Below are 10,498 nucleotides of genomic sequence, written 5' to 3'. Positions count from 1 at the left end.
CTGATGATACGCAACTCTACTTCTCCTTTTCATCTTCCTCAGGTGAGGCTGTCAATGTACTGAACCGCTGCCTGGCCGCGATAATGGACTGGATGAGAGCTAATAAACTGAAACTCAATCCTGACAAGACTGAGATGCTGTTGGTGGGGGGGAACTCTGCCCAGGTGGTTGATGTCAGACCTACTCTGGATGGGGTTACACTCCCCCTAAAGGAGCAGGTCCGTAGTTTGGGGGTCTTATTAGATCCGCTCCTGTCACTTGAGGCTCAGGTAGCCTCGGTGGCACGGAATGCGTTCTACCAGCTTTGGCTGGTAGCCCAACTACGACCCTATCTGGACAGGGAGAACCTTGCCTCAGTTATTCACGCTCTGGTAACCTCTAGATTGGATTACTGTAATGCACTCTACGTAGGGTTACCTTTGAAGACGATTCGGAAACTTCAGCTAGTGCAGAATGCTGCGGCCAGAGTTCTTACTGGGACGAAGAAATTCGACCATATAACACCTATTCTGGCCCAACTGCACTGGCTACCTATATGTTTCCGGGCCAGATTCAAAGTGTTGGTTCTTACCTATAAAGCCCTTAACGGCATCGGACCACAATATCTGATGGAACGCCTCTCTCGCTATGTACCTACCCGTTCACTGCGCTCGACATCTAAGGCCCTTCTCCGGGTCCCAACTCATAGGGAGGCCCGGAGAACAACAATTAGATCTAGGGCCTTTTCAGTGGTGGCCCCTGAATTATGGAATGCCCTCCCAGATGAGATACGCCTGGCGCCTTGTTATCTTTTCGGCGCCAGGTAAAAACCTACCTCTTCGCCCAGGCATTTTAAACTTAAATTTAATTTTATTTTAAACTTAACTGTAATTGTATTTTTATTTTATTCATATTTTAATTTTGTTTTTAAATATGTTTTATATTGTATGTTTTAATCCACACTTGTTTGTTTTTAAATGTGGTTTTATTTTGCTGTACACCGCCCTGAGAGCTTGTTGCTATAGGGCGGTTTAAAAGCGTAAATAAATAAATAAATAAATAAATAAGCCTTCAAGGAGGTGTCCAAGATGCCAAACCAATTGTGGGAATAGGCTTCAGCACCTTAGACAGCTCCTTGAAAGTTCAGACTAAAACCCAGAGCAGGTCCCACTGCCATCACCCAGCTCCAACATTGTTTGAAATTATTTATTATATAAAAAGCCAAGGTAGGTGCTTTTGTATATAAGAAAATAATACTGATAATCTGAAATCCACACCTGGGCAATACCCTTTATCAGGTACAACCAAAATGCAACTCCTTGGTCCTTTATTGCCCAGCTATGAATGTGGGTTTTGTTTATGACTGACATTTTTACCCTAGCCTTCAATCACATTCTGAGTACAGCAGCAGGACTATTTGAGGGTTTGTTTTGTTTTTCTAAATCATCCCAGTCTACCTCCCCATTTGAGCATCACTCCACAAACTCCCATTTCTGCAGCACCTGGCATGAAACGATCATCATAATAATGACAGGCACACAGAACATATCTCTTTCCTTTTATTCAAACCCTGTATTCCTGGTAAATGGGAGAAGAAATGGGTCAATTCCACCCCCATCTTCTGTCTCACAGTTTGTACAGCTCTCACTCTAAGTTCTAGAGGCACCTCTTACTGCGTAGAAAAACAAGTAGATAAGAAAAAGAAAGCAAAAGGCCAGTCAATGTAGATTCCTCACACACGAACACGTCGGGAAGTATGTGTGCTTCTTCAAAGTGCCCCTTTGGTATCTGAGCCACCCCATCAAAGGTCAAGAGGCTGAGGCCTTGGAACCCACACCCCTCTGAAAAAAAGGCACCCCAAGCCCAGCTTCGAAGGCCTTTGGTATCCGTCTCTTCTTGCAGGCCATGCCCGATGTCTGACATCTTTGGTATCTGCCTCCCCTTCCCCCAGGGCCGCTCAGGAGCCAGCAGAGCAAAGTTTATTGTATGCCAGATTCCCCAAAACCAGCAACAACATCTCTGAGGTGCTGCTCAGGGCCATGATGAAAGGTGCTTGCGAAGCAAAGTCCGCCTGGGCCCGCTGGAAGGAGAGTTGCAGCACAGCCAGAGCCAGCAGGCTGTTTTGGACCCCAACCTCAATGCTAACCGTCCGGCGCTGTGGCCCAGGCAGCGCCACGCAGTAAGCCAGCAGATAGCCCAGCAGCAGGCCAAAGAGGGGCACGGTGATGCCTGCCAGCACGATGGGGAGCTGCACATTTGCCAGGATAAAGGCGCCCATATGGTAAGCCATGAAGAGCCCTCCTATAATAAGGGTGAAGCTGAAAGGCTTGATCAGGAGCAGGAGGAGGCGGGAAAGGCGGGGCAGCTTGCACTTGACCAACATGCCGGTGGAGATGGGCACAGCGATGAAGAGGAGGGTGATGAGGATCTTGAGGAAGGGCACATGGAGAGTCTCGTGGGCACCGAGCAGCCAACCGTAGAATGTCGAGGACAGCGGCATCAGCCCAGTGGCTGCAATCGTGGACAAGAGGGTCATAGAGATGGCCACTGTGACATCGCCACCCAGCAGCAGGCTGTATAGGTAGCCGCCGCCGCCACCAGGTGAGGAGCAAGAAATGACCAGCCCCAAGGCCAGCGGCTTAGGCAAGGAGAAGGCCACGGACATGAGGTAGCCATACAGGGGCATGACCACAAACTGGCCCAGGATGCCCACGATGACAGGATGGGGCTGGTGCATCAGGCTCCGCAGAACCTCCACCTCCACCTTGCAGCCAAATGCACATTTGTTGAGGAAGATGAGAGGCAGAAGAGCATAGAGGATGGGGTTCTCCGAGAAGTGGCCCAGCCCTGACCAGATCCCTGGCTCTGGAGCGCTCACACGGATCCGGAAATCGGCTCGTTCTTCGATGAGGTGACTCTGCTCCAGCAGCCGCAGTTGCAGCGGGGCCAGTCCGGCCAGTCCAGACTGAAACCCAACCATGAAGCCCCCTCCCCAGGAGGCACTGACGTTCTCAATGACAACCACTGTAGGTTCCAGAGAGTCCACGTTCAGCCAAGCATCGGGCCCTGGATAGTGGCAGGAAACCAGCAAGATGCCCTGGCTGTGCTCAGGGAAGTCAAATTCCAGAACAGTCCCATCCCCTACACTAAGATAAGGGCTGTCAACAGCCACTCCCTGAGCCCAACCAGCCACCAGCAGGTGGAGGAAGAGGAGAGCTGCCCCAAACATGGTGCAGCGGGTTGGCAAAGTCATGTAGAGGACTCATTCCATGCAGGGCTTCTTTTCCTCTCCAGCATGCACGGAACATGGATTCATTGGGCAAGGATCATGGTCCTTTTGGGCTCAAGTCCATGGGCACCCTCTGCTGACAAAACAGTGATGGTGCAGAAGCATTCAACCTAATCAGTGGAGGGAAAAGAGAGAGACCATTCAAGCACATGACAACCTGTGCTATGTTTGTCTACAAGGAAATAAAACTTGGGATAGTTCTCGGAGGCCTGCACACAGGGACCAGGTGATCTGACTACCTAACCCAGAGTAGGACATTCTGGGTCTGTAGCAATGTGGCACCCTGCTGATGTCAGGCAGTTGGTGTCCAACAATTTCTGGAGGGTACCCAAATGAGAGTTGTCATAATGCAAGCTGTAGAGCAGGAGGTGGGGAATTTTTGGCCCTCCAGATACTGCTACACTACAAGTCCCATTATGCTTGACCACTGGCCATGCTTGCTGGAGCTGATAGGAGTTTATTTATTTATTTATTTGTTTCATTTTTAGACCGCCCATAGCTAGTAGCTCTCTGGGCGGTGTACAAAACAGATTAAAAATACAATATTATAATAAAACCAATCACATATATCAACAACAATATTAAAATAAAACGTAGACATAAACATTAACATTAAAAACATTAAAAAGCCTGGGAGTACAGCCAGGTCTTAACCTGGCGCCTAAAAGAAAGCACCGTAGGCGCCAGGCGTATCTCTTCAGGTAAGCTGTTCCACAATTCGGGGGCCACTACAGAAAAGGCCCTAGATCTGGTAACAATCCTCAGGGCATCCTGGTGAGATGGTACCCGGAGGAGGGCCTTAGATACTGAACGAAGTGAACGGGTAGGTTCATAGCGGGAGAGGCGTTCCACAAGGTACTGTGGTCCCACACCGTGTAAGGCTTTATAGGTCAAAACCAGCACCTTGAATCTGGCTCGGAAACAAATAGGTAGCCAGTGCAAACGGGCCAGGACAGGTGTTATATGCGCAGACCAATTGGTCCTCGTCAATAGCCTGGCTGCCGCGTTTTGCACCAGCTGAAGTTTCCGAACTGTCTTCAAGTGCAATGACATCTGGAGGGCCAAAGGTTCCTCACAGCTGCTGTAGTGCCCTCTTGTCTGACAGTCTTGCAGCCACATACTCTCCTGTTCCACTGTTCCCATCAGTCCTTTCTCCACCCTAACTTCTGGAACAAGCAGGGCTCTCATTTTGCCCTAAGGCAGGCAGGGCCACAGAGTGGGTGATGGGGCAAGGAGCAGAGTGGGAAAAGCTGTCCTTTACAGCCTCCTCGTATACAGCCAGGGGCACAGAGACCAGAGAGGTCTCTGGGTTGTGGCCAGGAAACCCTAACTTGGGGTGATTTCACAGGCTGGCTTGCACATAAGAGGGTGGATCAAGTTTGCCAAACTGCGACACACCCAGTCTATGCAAACCTTTTGTTCAACAGATAAGATCTACCCAGGGCCAACCCAACAACAGAGACAAACTAGGCAACCACATGGGACACCCACATTTCAGGGGTGCCTGCCTGAGCTAGAGAAACAAATGTATGAGAGATTGCCTGCACTTTTGAGCTAGGCAGGACCTCAGCATTCCAGAGAGGGGGTGGGACCATCAGATCTCTATTGGCTGTCCTGGGGCATAGTTGTAAAGGTGAAGACTGACATAAAAATGAGGCACAGAAATTTAACTTGCCAAGGGCAGCAATGATCCTTGGGCTGTCCCTGCATTTATCTTTTCTTGAAAATCTTAAATTACACACAGGTTTTCCCTTAAACATTTCCCTTATATTAAACAGATAGTAAAAAAAAACACCCAACAATATTGTTAATGTCTTCTGTGCAAAGTGAGAGAAAGATTAAGAGTAAACAATGATCCCCTCTCCTCCCAACTCAAGATTATTGTAGATATTAGGAGACTTGCCAGCAAACTCTTGCAACAATCTTTTTTTGAAAATGTGACATCATCAACAACATCGTAATGGTCAGCCCATGGGGACAAGATGTTTTCCACAGGAATTACTGTATCCTCAAAGCAATTCCATGAAAGCAAACACGCTGCCGAAGCCAGCCTCGTGCCCAGCCCTTGAGTAGGACCTCCTTCTTGCTCAGAAGTCCCTCTCAAAGAGGCGAGGCGTGTGAGAAAGGGGAAGACAGACACCTTGGAGAATTTAGCAAAGGGCAGGGCAATCCCACCAGCTCTGATCTCCTTCTTCCCCCTCAGTTCAGCTGAGTCACTTCTGCCTTAAAGCCACAAACATCTATTGGGAAAGACGCTACTAGTGGTCACCAAACTTCCTCTCCCCTGAATTTCTGAGCAACAGAAATACCGGCTCTTCCTCCTGTCTCTTAAAGCGTAAACCTTCTCTCACAAGGCTTTCCTCTAAACTTACACTCCGATTCTCCTTTCCCTAGCCAGGAGTGGGCATGCTCCTACACCTCCAGTCGCTGGGTCCCCCCTCCCTTACCAAAGAAAGCAAGTTTCCTTAAAAGCTCCAGTCAGTAATAAGCCAACATCAAGAGCCTCTGCCAGCTGTCCAACATCTGCCCCCATTATCCCTCTCTAGCCGTTAAATAAGTCCTCTGCAAAGGAGCATTCAGGGAAGCCATGATCCTCAGCCGCAATTTATCCTAATCTGACCCTTCGCCTCTTACTCCCCTCCCAACAATCTCACCTGCCGCCGCCCAACTCAGTTGCTTGATTTGGTTGCGTTCGCCTCCTTCGTCCCTTGCTTCCTTCTTCGTCCGACTCCGCCCACCGGGGAGGGTGCGTCACAATCATAACCACGCCCCCAACAGAATACGAATTCGTTGTAGGATCCACCCGTGAGTTTATTAGGGCATGCTGGGATTTGTAGTTTTTTAAATTAAAAATGTTCTTTAGGCCCAGTGGAGAACGGGAAAACTTGTCATATCTAGTTTTAGCTAGAAGAATTTCCTGTCTTGTATTGGATGGTGTGTGCGCGTGTTTTAAATCTCAGAAAGCAGCAGGCAGCATTAACCTCGTACCGTGCCGTGATTAATAGAATTTGGAGTACACTGTAATCTGACTGGAGGAAGTGGATAACCACGTCTGCCCTAAATGCGAGATTAATAGTACATTCTGCTCCGTTAGCTGGCATTTGGTAAAAAAAAATTACCGGATTGGCTTGATCAGAAATTCGCTGAGCCTTGACTGGAAGAAACGGGTACACCCTTCTACTATCACAATGGGATTAGTCTGTGATGGAAAGGATTCTGCTCATCCTTTTATTCGATTGGGCAATTTAAAGGTCTTCTATCCTCGGATTGATGGGATTGGGGGGTGTTTTGCTCCTTTGGGATTATGGATTCACTTGTATCAATTAAATGCATTTAGTTTAGAGCTTTTCCTGTACTCATACAGAGGGTTTGGGAAATTTTCTTGATTCAGGGGTGAGAAGAAGGAAGACTTTTATGTTTTGTAGGGGAGAAACAGTAAAAGCAGGAAGCAAGTGGAGTCCTCCTAACGCCATTTCCTATCCACTCAGCAACATCAGTGGATGTGCTTAGAATTAAACAGAGACGGATGGAAGATAATGGATGGAACTTACCATTTATATATTACTTTAGAGCATTCAAAGTGTTTTGCACGTTACGTCTTTTAGGTTGCAATATTGTACACATTTACCTGGGAGTTCTCCCTATTTTAATAAAGGGCTTACTCTAGAATAGACGTGCACTAGGATTTTACTATTAGCGATTATACGACATCACTTCAACTAGCTAAATTATTTACTTCACTCCAAATATGTGCTGTTTAACATTTGGTTTGTTCTTGTGCATGTCTTTTAAAAATGATAACAGCTATAGTAAGATCAGGACAGGGATTGCCACACATCCTTTCCTCCTGCTCTGTGGTACCATTGAAAACTGCCCCCAACACCCACAAGACTCCTATTAGGCCTGGGAGGGAAGCTTTCACAGTAGCACCAACAAAAGATGTACTCAGTAATGACCACTAGGTTTGATTACTGCAGTTCTAGTCATGCATCTGAATACCAGTCACCGGAGTAGAACAGCAGGAAAGAGCAACTGCCCTTGTGTCCTTCTTACAGGACTGGGGCAGGGGGTCTGTTATCTTTGGGTCCCCTCCAAGCCTCTGGTTTCCTATCTGTAAGATGGTTTTTTGTAGAACAAGGGTTGGGAACATTTCTGGCCCAGATCTTTATTTCTACTTGCCCTGTGGGCCAATTGTGATAGTGATTAAGGTGTTGGACTACGACCTGGAAAACCCCACATAGCCATGAAGCTCACGGGGTGACCTTAGGCCAGTCACTGCCTCTCAGCCTCATGAAAACCCTATTCACAGGGTCACCATAAATCGGAATCGATTTGAAGGCAGTACATTTACATTTTTGTGGTCCAATTTCAATGCGATTTCAATCTCTACTTACCCCACACCTAATATCACGTGATGTGGTTTGGGGAAAATGGCCCTCATGGGCCAAATTACTGGCCAGAGGTTTCCCATCCCTGCTGAAAGGGGGGCTGCTTAAGTGGTTGCTGGTGCCCAGGACTGGTGGGGTAGAAGGCAGAGAAGCCAGCAGTAAGCACAGCCAGAGCCAATGACAGGAGGAGCTAAGCAATTCTAGTTTTGTCCCCATCCTCCTCCTCCCTGTTCTACTAGGCTGCCACTGGGGCAAAGGAGGAAGGCTGGGAGGAAGTGCCACCTCCTGGACTGGCTATAAGAAAGAAGGTTGGTGGGGTAGTGCCCCATTTGCCCTAATGGAGAAGCCTCCACTGAAAGTGGTCCAGTCAGTCTTTCTGTTAAGCTAATGGTTCTAGCCAAGCCTGTTAAATATCTCTTTGCATTACTAAAAAGTACACGTTTTTACTACAGAAACTACTACTGGAGATGCTTCCAGGTGATCAAAAAGAGGGCAGCCTTTCTCCCCTCCACTGCCTTGAGGTGTACGAGAATAGACCAAGGGAGACCACTCTTATCTTGGACTGGGCTGGGAAGAGACACAGAGGCTTGAATCCAAAGGTATGAGTGGGAAACATAATAGGGGAGATCTGTTGGCACATTAATCCTATAAGCCCTTCCATCTTATGCTCAGCCTTCATATATCTATTAACAAAACCATGTATTTTTAAGACATCACTGTCTCTAGAGTCCTTCATTCTAAGGAAATCAAACCCAGGGGTATATATATTGACACCTCTGAGATCTCCCACTACTTGGGAGAGTGGGGTGCACATAATATTCTGCCTGTGGGCTTGCCAGAGATATCTAGTTGGCCACTGTAGGAGACAAGACACAGGCCTTTGGTTTGACCTAGAAGGGCTCTTATGTTCTTATATTTGATCACAGCTCTGTCAGAAGTCACACCATCCAGCGTGATCGTAAAGTTGGTAGAAGTGCTGCCCCCTTCTGGATATTGCTTCTGGTTACAGACAACATTAAATGTCAATATGAATGGGATCACACCATACTTCTACATGCAATCTTACGTTATGCTTGTGGTAGTGAAGAATCTTGAACTGGGTACACTTCAGGGAAAGCTAAGAGACAGTAGGAAGATGAGAAAGTAAGCCCTAATCCAAGACATGACAGGCATAAAGCCAATTTTGTCTCTGCTATCCAATTAAACAGGGTTGAGGAGCCTTTTTCAGCCCGAGGGCCGTATTCCGTTTTGGGCAACCTTGCAGGGGCCATATGCCACTGGTGGGCAGGGACAGAAGCAAAAGTGGGTGGAGCAATCAATGTAAATCTTTACCTTTGCACTGTAGGCTTGTTTCTACACTCATACACCCTTTTTTGTCCTCCATTTAGGGAAGCAAGAAGCATTATTAGAGTTTCAAGACACAAAGACCCAACAAAGAGAAGCTTGGAGTGCTGATTTGGCTCCTGGGCCTGATGTTCCCTACACTTGCTATTAAAAAAGCAGTACTTCTCGTTCAGACATTGGCAGCAGCTGATCTCCAGCCTCTGCCTTTCCATCCAAGAATATGTGAGATGGGTCCTCCTACTGGGGTACAAGCAGGTTAAGTTGGGAAGGAAAGAGACTGGGATTTCCCACACAGAAACACATGCAAGGAGGGGATTACGAGATCTGCAGTGGAATTGACTGGCCAAAATGTTGCTTGCAGACCTCTACAAAAGCAGGAATGGAAGAGTTTACAAGAGTGCAATCACAGTCTTGGCCACTAATTGTGGATCCCAAGGGATGAGCCAGTTGGCTTTTCATTTGAAACAACAATTAACGCTCAGCCATTGTGCTCATTGTTTATTGGAGATGCCATTGAGCAACAAGGGTTCTGAAAAACGAATTTTCGCTTTGATTCCCCTTCACAACAATGTATGAAGAAATATGAACCCTCACCCTTTCACATTTCAAGCACCAAAATTGTCTTTCAGTAAACAGCAACTTGGCATGTTTCAGTTTTACCAAAAAAGATTGAAAAGGACTCAATCTTTTTATAAAAAAGGATTGACCTTAATCCCCCTCCCACTGTATGTCAGTGTTCATGGTGGCAGAGGTCTTACACCTGAGCCATATAAACTATTAGAGAAAAGGAGTGGTGCCTTTAACACAGGGACGAGGAACCTATGGCCCACCAAACGTTGTTGAACTACAACTCCCATCGCCCCTGACCACTGGCAGTGCTAGCTAGGGCTCATGGGAGTTGAAATCCAACAACATCTGGAGGGCCACAGGTTCCCCACTGTGTTTGCAGATCAGAAAGACTGTCACATAAATACACTCGCTTCCTCTGAGCACAGTTCCTGAGCCAATATCTCAGCAGTGGGTACCAATTTTCTCACAAATTCAGAGCTATAGGGAAAGGGACAAGTAGGATGTACTCTTCCACCCAGGAGAGAAATAAGGCACTAGGGGAGGATTGGAAGCTGGTCCAGAGGTATAGTCTCACAATATCCCACTTCCTAGGGTCTGGGCCAGGTAAAAGCTTGACTACCTAGTTGAGACAGAAGAGGCTGCCATAGAGAGAATGGACAGCTGCCACCATATGGGAAGACAACAATAGGTGAACAGGCAGAGGCCTCTCCCCCACCACAGGGACACTGGAAGCTCCGAGGAGACAGGTCCTCAATGGACCTCAGCAGTTCGCTGTGGGACGCAGCCCTCCATCTCAAGTGCTTCAGGCCAGCCTTCATACTTGTTGGAGCTCTTGCTGTTCTTGACATGCTACGGAAAGAACAAAAGCAGGGTTTATGTGGATGTCTTACAATTCTTTGCCTCTTCTACTGCAGCAGTGGAGAATCTG

At 47.5% G+C, this 10,498-nt stretch overlaps 2 protein-coding genes and 1 long non-coding RNA gene across 10 annotated transcripts in view; 1 reads left to right on the top strand and 2 right to left on the bottom strand.

Annotated features, from left to right (window-relative positions):
- Positions 1-1,525: 1,525 nt before the first annotated feature.
- Positions 1,526-6,462, bottom strand: SLC10A3 (solute carrier family 10 member 3). 2 transcript variants are annotated; one of them, XM_061614159.1, is made up of 2 exons: positions 5,923-6,462; positions 1,526-3,378 (listed from the first exon to the last, which is right to left on the bottom strand). In XM_061614159.1, the coding sequence occupies exon 2, from the start codon at positions 3,230-3,232 to the stop codon at positions 1,937-1,939; it is 1,296 nt and encodes a 431-aa protein (XP_061470143.1). In that variant the 5' UTR covers positions 3,233-3,378; positions 5,923-6,462; the 3' UTR covers positions 1,526-1,936. The 2 variants fall into 2 exon arrangements, with proteins under 2 accessions (XP_061470143.1, XP_061470144.1); XM_061614160.1 differs by lacking the exon at positions 5,923-6,462 and adding an exon at positions 5,716-5,916.
- On the top strand, positions 5,863-9,835 carry LOC133379255 (uncharacterized). 3 transcript variants are annotated; one of them, XR_009761144.1, is made up of 3 exons: positions 5,863-6,073; positions 8,109-8,255; positions 9,045-9,835. It is a non-coding gene; the product is annotated as an uncharacterized LOC133379255 (long non-coding RNA). The 3 variants fall into 3 exon arrangements; XR_009761142.1 differs by having other exon boundaries at positions 5,863-6,435; XR_009761143.1 differs by having other exon boundaries at positions 5,863-6,519.
- The window catches only part of FAM3A (FAM3 metabolism regulating signaling molecule A), a 38,800-nt gene continuing 37,785 nt past the window's right edge, over positions 9,484-10,498 (bottom strand). For all 5 annotated transcript variants that reach the window (XM_061614164.1, XM_061614162.1, XM_061614161.1 and 2 more), the window contains one exon: positions 9,484-10,419. In XM_061614164.1, coding sequence (XP_061470148.1) covers positions 10,321-10,419 — 99 coding nt within the window. In that variant the 3' untranslated portion in view covers positions 9,484-10,320. The remainder of the gene's footprint in view (positions 10,420-10,498) is intronic.

This window comes from Rhineura floridana, chromosome 3 (assembly GCF_030035675.1).
Source record: "Rhineura floridana isolate rRhiFlo1 chromosome 3, rRhiFlo1.hap2, whole genome shotgun sequence".
Classification (NCBI taxonomy): Eukaryota; Metazoa; Chordata; class Lepidosauria; order Squamata; family Rhineuridae; genus Rhineura; species Rhineura floridana.
Note: the sequence above shows the minus strand (reverse complement) of the source record. Positions and strands in the feature narration are given on the sequence as shown.

Excerpts from the sequence above, each read along its gene's own strand:
- SLC10A3 (XM_061614159.1), bottom strand. The coding sequence starts at position 3,232 with ATGACTTTGCCAACCCGCTGCACCATGTTTGGGGCAGCTCTCCTCTTC.